The 11,206-nt window shown below is 36.0% G+C and overlaps 1 protein-coding gene across 1 annotated transcript; it reads left to right on the plus strand.

Moving 5' to 3' along the window:
* The first annotated feature begins 5,093 nt into the window (after nucleotides 1–5,093).
* GPAT6 (glycerol-3-phosphate acyltransferase 6) lies at nucleotides 5,094–7,682 on the plus strand. The gene is made up of 2 exons (XM_021973265.2): nucleotides 5,094–5,948; nucleotides 6,599–7,682. The coding sequence occupies exons 1-2, from the start codon at nucleotides 5,331–5,333 to the stop codon at nucleotides 7,493–7,495; spliced, it is 1,515 nt and encodes a 504-aa protein (XP_021828957.2). The 5' UTR covers nucleotides 5,094–5,330; the 3' UTR covers nucleotides 7,496–7,682.
* The last annotated feature ends 3,524 nt before the right edge of the window (nucleotides 7,683–11,206 follow it).

The raw sequence follows: 11,206 nt of genomic DNA on the forward strand, positions 1-11,206 counted from the left end.
GCACATGGCCAAAGACAAATCCCAACACAAGCCATCCAAAAAACCAAAGGATACTTGAGCAAAACACACTTTAGACCAGCGCCATTACCCACTCATTTCTCCTACCAGCTCTTGCCATGAAATAAGGGAGGAAAGAAGGAGAGATGGTAGCCAAAGATAGGAGATTGCCACAGGGACAGTTGCGGGAAGACTCTAGAGCTCCCAAAAATCTTGTCTCTATGTATTTGGATTGAAGGAGATTTCATAAAAAGAGGTTGAATCGAAGGAAGAGAAGTGAAATGAAGGGGAGACTTGGTAAAATTAGGGAGAAACCATTAGGGTTTCTTGGAAAGAGGGAGCTTCCAACGGCAATAAAAAAGGTCATCTCCTACCCATTAGAACAACCACAATAAGAGAGCAAGTATCATCTCTCATCCTTGAAACCACATCAAGAGAGCAAGCATCATCTCTCATCCTTACAACACGCATCCAGAGAGCAAGCTTCATATCTCATCCCTGAAACCTTTGCAATTTCGAGCCCCACTCCTATATCTTCTCCCATCTTCTCTTCTGATAAATTGTTCCAAAGCTTAACAGAGCTTTCGTCAAGCTGCCGGAAACTACTCAACACACCTATTGTTATTCCACCATCTCTCTCTCTTCAACGAACCCTTTTAGAATCCTTTCACCCTTGCCTTAAACCTCTGTTTCTCATAGGAAATCGCAGCTCTTTCTCTCTCTCATGCTAAACTCATGAATGCTTAGCTCCCATGCCAAGCCAAGAATTTATTTGTAAGCGACTGTTGGTTTCATTGGTGAAGAAGACCAAAGTGTTTCCTAAGGCTCAGCTACCCTTTCGAAACACTCTTGGGGTCTGATCTTTGAACTCAGACTCAAGGGGCATTTTCACACATTTTGCTCTTTACAGCAGCCCAGGCTCGCAGTAGCTGCCGGAACGAAAAAGCCCCTACAAAGATCATGTGCCATTTTCTTGGAGTTATCGCACATATAATGACTTCATGTGCCTTTTTGCGGTTTCTTTATATTTGGAATAAGTTGCTGAGACTATTTGGGTTCTATGTGTAGTTTTCACCTCCTCTTTTATGAGAGCTTTTTACCTCTCCCTTGTGAGAGCTTTTGATCTCTCCTTTGTGAGAGTTTTATTTGTATTGTTATTGCTTGGTTTTTTCAAGCTTTATCTCTTTTTGATTATTCTAAGTTTGCAATCTTAGTTGGGATGTCTATGCCAGAGTTTCTTTGATCCTGCATGATTATTTTATAATGGCCTTTTTGTGGTTAGTGGCTTTTTTTGGCTTAATTATTAATGCAATCCTAGAAATTTCAAAAAAAAAAAAAAAAAAAAGACTAACCTTCTTGAACTGATCCTTAATAAAGGTTGAAAATCATATTAAATACTGAAGAAGCCAATCTTATTGTATATAAATGTTGATTTGGACTAACCTTCTTGAATTGATACAAGAAAATTATGCTTAACAAACACGAACCAAAGGCACGTACGAAACCACAATGGCAACTACTCTAGAAACAATAATGCTATTTGTATCACTTTGACTGACCACCTTACTGACTACCTCTCTAATAGAGGTGGACCCCACCAGTATATGTGAGACCTATCTGTATTAGAGAGGTGGGTGATAAAAGTTGTATAAATAGCAGCACCCTATATAAATAATGATGACATGTTGAACCCAATGCCACAAGATTTTTAAAAGGATAAAAAACATGAAGATCAACGGCCACATGACCAAAATAATAAGTTCATATAATAACTTAACACAATACATAACATATTCAGAACTACTTTAATGTTCGAATGATAAATCAAACTTGAGTGTAAAGTGGCGCGGTTACCGCATCTCCACTTAATGCAACCTTTGACTCTAAAACACATTATAAGGCTCGTCACTTTCTTTAAGTTATTATTCAAATAGGCGTTGGAATAATTCCAACTTAGGATCTAGAGATCATAGGAATTGGAATAGTTCTAGAGTTTAAATAGAAGGGAAAAAGAGAAACTACATTAGGCCCTACCCTAGAAAAAAGAAATCGGATCTAGAGATCATTGGCATATGTACTAGCATTTACATTTTGTGTACCAAATTTGGACCGGTGCTTAATTATCCATAATGCGGTAACAATTAATCGATGACTAAGACTGACACTTGCTTAATGTACGAATCACGATAGCCTCACGATTCCAAAATGATATGGATCCATTTTGCTCCCTTTGTTTCATCTTTTGACATGTAATTGTCCGATTAGATGGTAGATGTGAAAAAAATAAAAACAAATTAAATAGCTATTTTATATAAATAAAAAAAGGAACAAGTTAGCCTAGGTGTCCATTTCACGACAAGTAAAAGAGTGCCAGATGAGATTTGTTGAAATGGGATCATGTTGAAACGTCTAACTCAAGTGGTCGGCCATTAAAACAATCGACTAATTAGGTGAGGGCAGAGAGGAAGAGCATGTGGCCTTTAGAGTCTCCATAGTGATATGTTTTAAGTGACATATATATTAATTCTTCATGAAATGCGAGATGTGGACCTCCATATGTGGACACCGATGCATTCATAAATTATGTTGCAGAAAGGGCTACAAGACAAAAATTTGCACCCCCATTTTAGTTATGCAAGGTCCCTACTTCTGATAGTTTCTTCCCTGAGAGTTCATATTTGAGCTCAAGCAATTTATTATGGCATGGGCCCTTGAAATGTGACGACACATATGAAATGCTACGTGCACGTTTATATAAATAGAATTACGAAATGTTGTGAAGTATATAGAATGCTACGTATATGATAATATAAAATTATGAAGATATATGATTCATTCTTAGACTCACATCAATTAACGATTAATGATTATATTCAGTTTCGAATATAGATTCAAGTATAGGTTGAATGTAGTGTAGATATAGGCCCAAATCTAGCATGTATCCTTGGCGAATCTGGACAAATTTTCTCCTAGTTTTGGGGTCCTTTAAGTTTTCTATTTCTTGTATAATTGTACTAAAACTCTATGACATATAAATAGGCACTTTAGCATTAGATTATTAAAAAATGTGATAAAGCTAAGACATCAAATTGGATTTGAGCCAAGGGTGAGAGAAGAGAGAATTAGGGTTTGTGAGAGATCAAATGGGGTTTTTCATTATAACCAAATGAGTTTTTTTATATTAGTGAATTTCTCGAGAATCACCAAAAAGGATGTAGGCATAACGTTGAACCTTTATAAATTCTTGTGTTCTATGTATGCGTGTATACTTTGTGGTTTCGTGTGTGCTGTATCTTTGCATGACTTTTGTGTGATAGTTGCGTAGTCCATCAACAACAAGGTCTTTGAGTGTTTACGCAAACAGTCTGACCGTATAATTTGAAGAAGAAATTAAATATGCAGGTTAACCCTAAATGTAGATTATCCACAACGATGAACTAGCTAAGACTCGTCACTCAAGCATGGACTTTTTTAATTTGCCTTTTGTCTCGTAGTTAGAGTTATATAAGATCTCTTTCGGTCTATCAAGGTCTAACAAATTTTGATTATTTTACTTTTCTTGTAATCTGGGCTATTGGTAACCCAACTTAAACAATGACCCATCGACCCAAAAAAAAACTAAAACAATGACCCTGCTCTCTTAGAACATTTACTTGATTCACAAGGATTTGAAAAAAGTAAATCTTAATGTAATTAAGGATATTATTAGTGAATATTCTGATATAGAATAATAACACACACATACTCTATATATGGAAATCAAACGTGCGATTGATTAAAATGACAAATCTTTGTGCCAACCTAGATTAATTCTTATTAGCTGTTGATTTTTTTCAGTCACATACACATATAGATATATATTCATAGTTTAATCTTTGTGTTCAAACTTTGATCTGTTGTCCCAATTACAGAACTGGAAGGTGGGTATTTCCAACAAATTTTGACTTTTCAAAGAGAAAATTCGGCCCTGAACAATGCATTTCGTGCCTTGTGGTGAATATGAACTTGCTTATGAAAGTCTCTCAATTACTCTTTCGGCAATGTTTTCTTGAGAGAAATTAAAAAATTAATAATCAACAAGAAGAGACAAGATTAAAAACGTGTTTCGACGAGTAAAAATGGATAATGCATGCCACCATTTTCTTCTTTTTTTTGAAAAAAATAAAATTTAAAAGAACTAAAACTATGATTACTGGTTCTCATGCGGACAATTTGTTGGCAGCAGTCAGAAGCCAGCAGCCAGCAGTTTATATATATTTAATGTTGAAGTCTGGAGAGCCAAAGACTCTTCCCAACCTCAACAATAAAATCCGCAACCGTTTATGGAAATCAATTATATGGGGTATCATTGCTTTCAAGTTATCTGTTTCTTGAGAAAGAGAGAGTGACAGATTGCTATTTTTTTTTGAGGAAGATGAGGTTGGTTAATGTTTATATCTACCACATGGAAACTTATGCAATAATAGATTCTACAAGTCCACAGTTTCATGCATCTATATACTGAAGTAACCAAGCTTTTTAGTTATATTAAAAAGATTGCGACTGTATATATATTATCGTAGTATTCATAACAACTTAAAAAGAAAAAATGAAAATTCATTCAATCATTTTTTTCCTGCTGAATTGGTGGACCCTTGGGTGTAAGGGAGCCAGCATTTACTCACGAGGAGAGTACCAAAGTACAAAGTAACATAAACATATGCTAATTGTGTTTTCTAACTCTAAGCCACTTTCACTAGTTACACAATCTTCTGATATAACACATTCTGTTTTTATTAATTAGAACTGGCGTACTTCTGGTGATCGAAATGACAATTTGACAAGAATTAATTAATTTGAACTTTGGGTTTAAATGCTTTAATTACTTTTTAGTTGTGGGTTAATTATGGAATTGATAAGAATTCAACAAAATAGCCAACCTTACTTAAGTGAGTCATAAGCCGAGCTTTAATGAGCTACAAGGCGGCCGGCGCCTAAAAACTAAAAAAGTAGGCCAATTGAATGTAATGTTGGTGTTGGCATCGACCTCCAACTACTCACAACAACTGCCCTAATTTACACGTCAAAAAAGTCTCTCTTTATAATCTTTTGATTTAAACCAAAAACCCAAAGTCAATTGCATAAAATTTTCTCCCAACCACATAATATTTTCATGGCAAAAAAAAAAGAAACAGTAAACTTCAACTTCAACACAACATGGCCATCTTTCTCTCCCTCCTTTTAAAAACCCCATCTCCTACGCTCTTCATAACATAACCTCTCCTCCTCACTAAGCTCACCCGACAAAACATTCATTCAACCCACCTAGCCATCTCTCTCTCTCTCTGGTGGCCATGGGGGCACGACACCGTTTCGAGCCAATTTCTAGATGTAGCACCGAGGGAAGATCAAGCCAAACCGTTGCAGCAGACCTTGATGGCACACTCCTTGTGTCACGCACTGCCTTCCCTTATTACATGCTTGTTGCAATTGAAGCCGGCAGTCTTCTAAGAGGCCTAGTTCTGTTAGCATCCGTCCCGTTCGTCTATTTCACCTACTTGTTTTTATCCGAGACCATAGCAATCAAAACCTTCATCTTCATTACAATTTCTGGCCTTAAAATGAAGGACATTGAGATGGTGGCAAGGTCTGTGCTGCCCAAGTTTTATGCTGAAGATGTTCATCCAGAGACTTGGAGAGTTTTCAATTCATTTGGCAAGCGTTACATAGTCACAGCCAATCCCAGAATTTTGGTTGAGCCTTTTGTCAAAAACCTCTTGGATGCTGATAAGGTTCTTGGCACTGAATTGGAGGTGTCAAAATCTGGGAGGGCAACTGGGTTCGTGAAAACACCAGGTGTTCTTGTTGGAGAGCTCAAAAGAGAGGCCATTCTCAAGGAGTTTGGTACAAACTTGCCTGATTTAGGCCTGGGAGATAGAGAGACTGATCATGATTTCATGTCCCTTTGCAAGGTATGTTCATTTCATCATGCATAATTCACCTCTCCTTTTTTTTTTTTTTTTTTTTTTCTTCTGGGTTTTATTTATTTGTTTTTTTAAAATTTCTGTTTTCCCTGTGCTGATTTGTTCATTTGTGAGCTGTTTCTTAGCTGAATATAAATGGTAACGATAACCATTAGAAAGGACAGTGCCATTCATCTAAGATTTATTACAAGTTTGGTGAGAGCCTTAATGGCAACAGTATGATATCAGCTGCTACACATGCATTTTACTGGAACCATTTTAACATGAATCATAACCTCTTTTTGGCTCATGCTTTTCACTTTCCATACTTTATTTTTTTACCACATTTATTTCACAATGCTTGACAACTGACACCCCCATACACTCTTCATGCACCAACCCACTTTCTTTATTCAATCCCAATTAACCCTTGTGACTTTGCACAAACCAAACTTTCTTTTCACCACAAGTTATATATATCTATATATACAAATTAAGCAATATTTTAAAGAAGTAGAGATTATTGGGTCATGTTTGGTCATGACTTTTGCATTTCCTGTTTTTAATTCTAACAAAATTCTGTTTGATAACAATTTGACTTAAAGAAGTTCTTCTCATGTTAACCCTATGACTCTCTTTTTGACTTGTCATTTTCGCAGGAAGGGTACATGATCCCAAGAACCAAATGTGAGCCATTGCCAAGAAACAAGCTTCTGAGCCCAATCATATTTCATGAGGGCAGATTGGTCCAAAGACCTACCCCCATAGTTGCCCTATTGACCTTTCTTTGGCTGCCAATTGGTATTCTTCTCTCCCTCCTCAGAGTCTACACAAACATCCCATTGCCTGAGAGAATTGCAAGATACAACTATAAACTCCTGGGAATTAACCTAATTGTTAAGGGCACCCCTCCCCCTCCCCCCAAGAAAGGTCAAAGCGGGGTCCTATTCATTTGCAACCATCGTACGGTTTTAGACCCCGTTGTCACAGCAGTTGCATTAGGAAGAAAAATCAGCTGTGTCACATATAGCATAAGCAAATTCACTGAACTGATTTCTCCGATCAAGGCCGTGGCTCTGTCGAGGGAGAGAGAGAAAGATGCTGCAAATATCAAGCGTTTGCTGGAGGAAGGAGACTTGGTGATTTGCCCTGAAGGCACCACTTGCAGAGAGCCATTTCTGCTGAGGTTTAGCGCCCTGTTTGCAGAGCTCACTGACAGAATTGTGCCTGTTGCCATTAACACAAAGCAAAGTGTGTTTTATGGGACGACAGTTAGAGGGCACAAATTGCTGGACCCTTACTTTGTGTTCATGAACCCTATGCCTACTTATGAGATCACCTTCTTGAACCAGCTTCCTGCAGAGCTCACATGCAGAGGAGGGAAATCTGCCATTGAAGTTGCAAATTATATTCAGAGGGTTTTGGCTGGGACTTTAGGTTTTGAGTGCACCAATTTGACCAGGAAGGACAAGTATGCTATGATGGCAGGGACAGATGGCAGAGTTTCATCACCCATCAAGGAAAAGGAAAAGGAAAAGGAAAAGCCAAAGGCCTAATTAAGAATGGGGATATCAAGTTTATTAGTTTAATTACCCCATGAGATTGATGATCAAATTCTCTACTGTTTTCCAATATGTTCAAAACTTGTTTTTTTTTTCTTCATAATAATGAAACTGATTGTGATAATTATCATAAAATGTTTGTTAATTAGTATTAATTAATGTATATGTGTTAATTTTGATATTTGCAAAATATTTTTTGTTACAGTCTTGCGCTGGTGGTGGTGTGGGCCTAACATAGTTAAGTGACCGGTTTAAATGTGTTTTAATGGCATTGTTAAAACAAAAAGACAAATAATAAAACCCTGCCTAAATCAGAAAAGTTTATTCCTGACATTTTTCCAGTACCAATTTATTATGGGTAATGCTAGGCTTACCACATTTTTCATACCACATTTGTACCACATCTCTAATAGAGATGGAGCCCACCAATACAATGGGGCCCACCTATATTAGAGATGTGGTACAAATGTGGTATGAAAAATGTGGTAAGCCTAGCATTTTCCATTTATTATATTGGTAGAACAGCAATTTAACTAACATTAGTTCTGCAAATGTGAAGGAGGCCCAGTTCTTCTCTCCAAAAAAATTTGAGAATTCTCTAAGTATATATATTGAGAGCTTCTATTGGATTCCTCAAATAATCTTATTTGAGAGACAGCCTTGTAGGGCCATTCTGCCTTGTATTTCACTAATACAAACGTCTATTTTGTAGATATTCATTCAAAGATTATCTTTACAAAAAAATTACTTGAATCCGATATCATTTTATCACTCAATTAAATTATTGAAATTTAAGTACTTTCTTGAAGCACCGTGTTCATTGATTTTGTTGGTCTTAATTATGCCTTAATGATTTTCAATTTGTATGATTTTTTGTAAGGATGATCTTTGAATGAAGATGTGAAAAATAGATGGTTTGGATAGTTGAAATTTTTTGTTGTAAGAGCACCTCTAGCACAAGGGCCTTAACCGGGCAAAAGGCAGCCAGAGGCCTGAATCCAACTCTAGCGCACGAAGTCTAGCCCGGGCAAGCCCAGGAATTGGACTGGGCTGTTGCCCCAAGGCGCTGACGCAAGCTGTGACGTCACGCTAACGTCAACAAATGATTTTTTTATAAAAAAGTTATTGTTGCCACATGTATTTCATGCGCCAACAGTAAAAAAAATTGAAAATCAGTCGCTTTCGTCAGGATTGACCCACCAGCCCACAGAAACCAACGACTATAAGCCATGTGGCTTCTCCTGGAGCCTCCGATTTAAAAATCTTATACAATACAACGGATGTCAATTTTTGGCTACATTTAAATATAAAAAAAATCAAAAAAATTTGTGAAAAATATCAAAAAATTATGGAAATTTTTTCTATAAATACCTACGAATATTATTCACTTTCAACACCAAATCTTCATACAAATTCATCTCCTTTCAATATTTTTCACTTTCCACACCAAATTTTCTACTACAAAATTCCATTTGTGCAAAAATACAAATGACCTCTACCATCGAAGCCGGAGGGTCATGGACGTTTTATTCAATTTAATGTCATTTAAAAAAAAATATTTCTTGCATTTCCAATTTCATTTTTTTAATAGATTATTCAAGGCAAAACAAAAAAGAGGAAAACCGCTACACATGGCTCCTCAAGTGAATAATATTATGACACACACGATATATTTCATTTTTTTAATGCCCACCGTGGGTTCCAATGGTGGGTTCCGTGTCGGAAATAACGGCAATGTTACGTCCTCCGAAGGAAAATACTCCCCCACGTCATGATCCAGTGGAACCGCATCCGCTAATGATTGAGTCATTCTTGTACTAGATTGTGTCGGACTATAAGGACCGAGAGTATGAGTGAGATGTGAATTTTATAATAAATATGGACACTTGGCAACTGGAAATCTTATCCGAAAATGTTATCTGAAATTTTAGGTGAGAATTTTATAATAAATAATGACACGTGGCAACCAAAAATTTTATCCAAAATGCTTATCAAAATTAATGGTTTAAGTATAAAAAATAGAAAATAAATTAAAGTAAATAGTGTTTGCCCTTGCCCTTTGGGGTGGAACCAAAAAAGGAAAGGCTATCACTATTCATGTGAATAGTGACAAACCTTGCCTTGCTTTTGCCTTGCCTTGCCCTTGCCCTTGCCCTTGCCCTTTGGGATAGAGTTTCTCTAAGGGAACCTAAAGGGTGTCCCTCAAATAATCCCTCAATATATATATATATATATATATATATTAAGCTTCAGTTGAGGGATCCCTCAAATGAGGGACACCCTTGTAGGGCCCATCATACATTGTATTTCATTAATCCAAACGGTCTATTTTGTAGATATTCATTCGAAGATCAACTCTGCAAAAAATAACTTGAATCCGATATGATTTGATTGCTCAATTAAATTATTGAAATTTTAGTACTTTCTTGAAGTACTATATTCATTGATTTTGTAGGACACAATAAATGTCTAAACGGTTTCTGATTTGTCTATTTTTTTTGTAAGGATAATCTATGAATGAAGACCTAAAAAATAAATGATTTGGATCTTTGGAAAGAAAAAAAAAATCATAGGGTACCCTAAAGGGCGTTCCTCAAATAAAATTATTTAAAAAATTCTTCAATACAAGGGGACTATATTTATATATATTGCAATTTTTGATTTGGAGCAGAGAGCTAAGAACATAATTAATTGGTATTGTTTTGGTAATTAATTAGTTATAATTTGGGTAAATTATTTTAGTATTTTCTCATCTTCAGTCTTTTGTATTTTCACATTATATTAAGAAAACATTTTTGCTCACCACTTTAACTTAATGTGTACATTCACCACCATTCTCGACACTCAAATAAAACATCTTTGCTTTATATTTATGGGACCAAAGTTATGTTTATGGACACGTGTAGTGTTAAGAATGGTTGTGAGGGTATACTTTGGGTTATATGAGAAATTATATAATAGTACTGTACCACCACATCAGCTGGTAATACTCCCATTCAAAATTTGACACATGTCCATCTTTTAAAAACAAAAATTGTTGTTTTTTAACAGGTGAATTGAAATTATAGTGTTACCCTTTTAAAGCATTAAAAATGAAAAAAATTAAAAAAAGGGTCAACTACAGCCCACCCGAACCCAGCACTGCCTCCCCTCCCACCACCACGACCTTCCTCTTTTTCTCTTCCTCTTTGTTTGTCTTCTTCCCTCCATATATATCTCTCTCTAGAAAACAAGGAAGTTAAGTTAACTATGGATTCTTCGACCAAAAAAAAAAAAAAAAAAGTTAACTATGGATTCGCCGATAAGTTGAAGATAATATAGCTCAACTAACATTATTTTTAAAATTAAAAGCCTCCATTTTTGGGTTTGGGTCGGTGGTCCCTTTTTTTTTTTTTTTTGTTGAAACAGTAGCAATTCAATTGCATAAACAAGATATAGGGCCGGTGGTCCCTTTGTAACCTTCGGAAAATTCATGAATCATGATTCATGAGCATGACCAAAGCAGCATATATAGGGCCCCCTTATACTCATAAATTTTGCCAGCTCCATTTTGTCCGCCCAATTGGATGAGAACACGTGGTATGACAGGCTGTATAACTCATATTTATTATATTTTTAACCTCTCAACAAGACCTATTATGACACGGGATATCACTATTTTGTTATTCCAACCAATAACATTAAGACATATGACATAATATTATT

The sequence above is a fragment of the Prunus avium genome, chromosome 6 (assembly GCF_965620075.1).
Source record: "Prunus avium chromosome 6, drPruAviu1.hap1.1, whole genome shotgun sequence".
Taxonomy (NCBI): Eukaryota; Viridiplantae; Streptophyta; class Magnoliopsida; order Rosales; family Rosaceae; genus Prunus; species Prunus avium.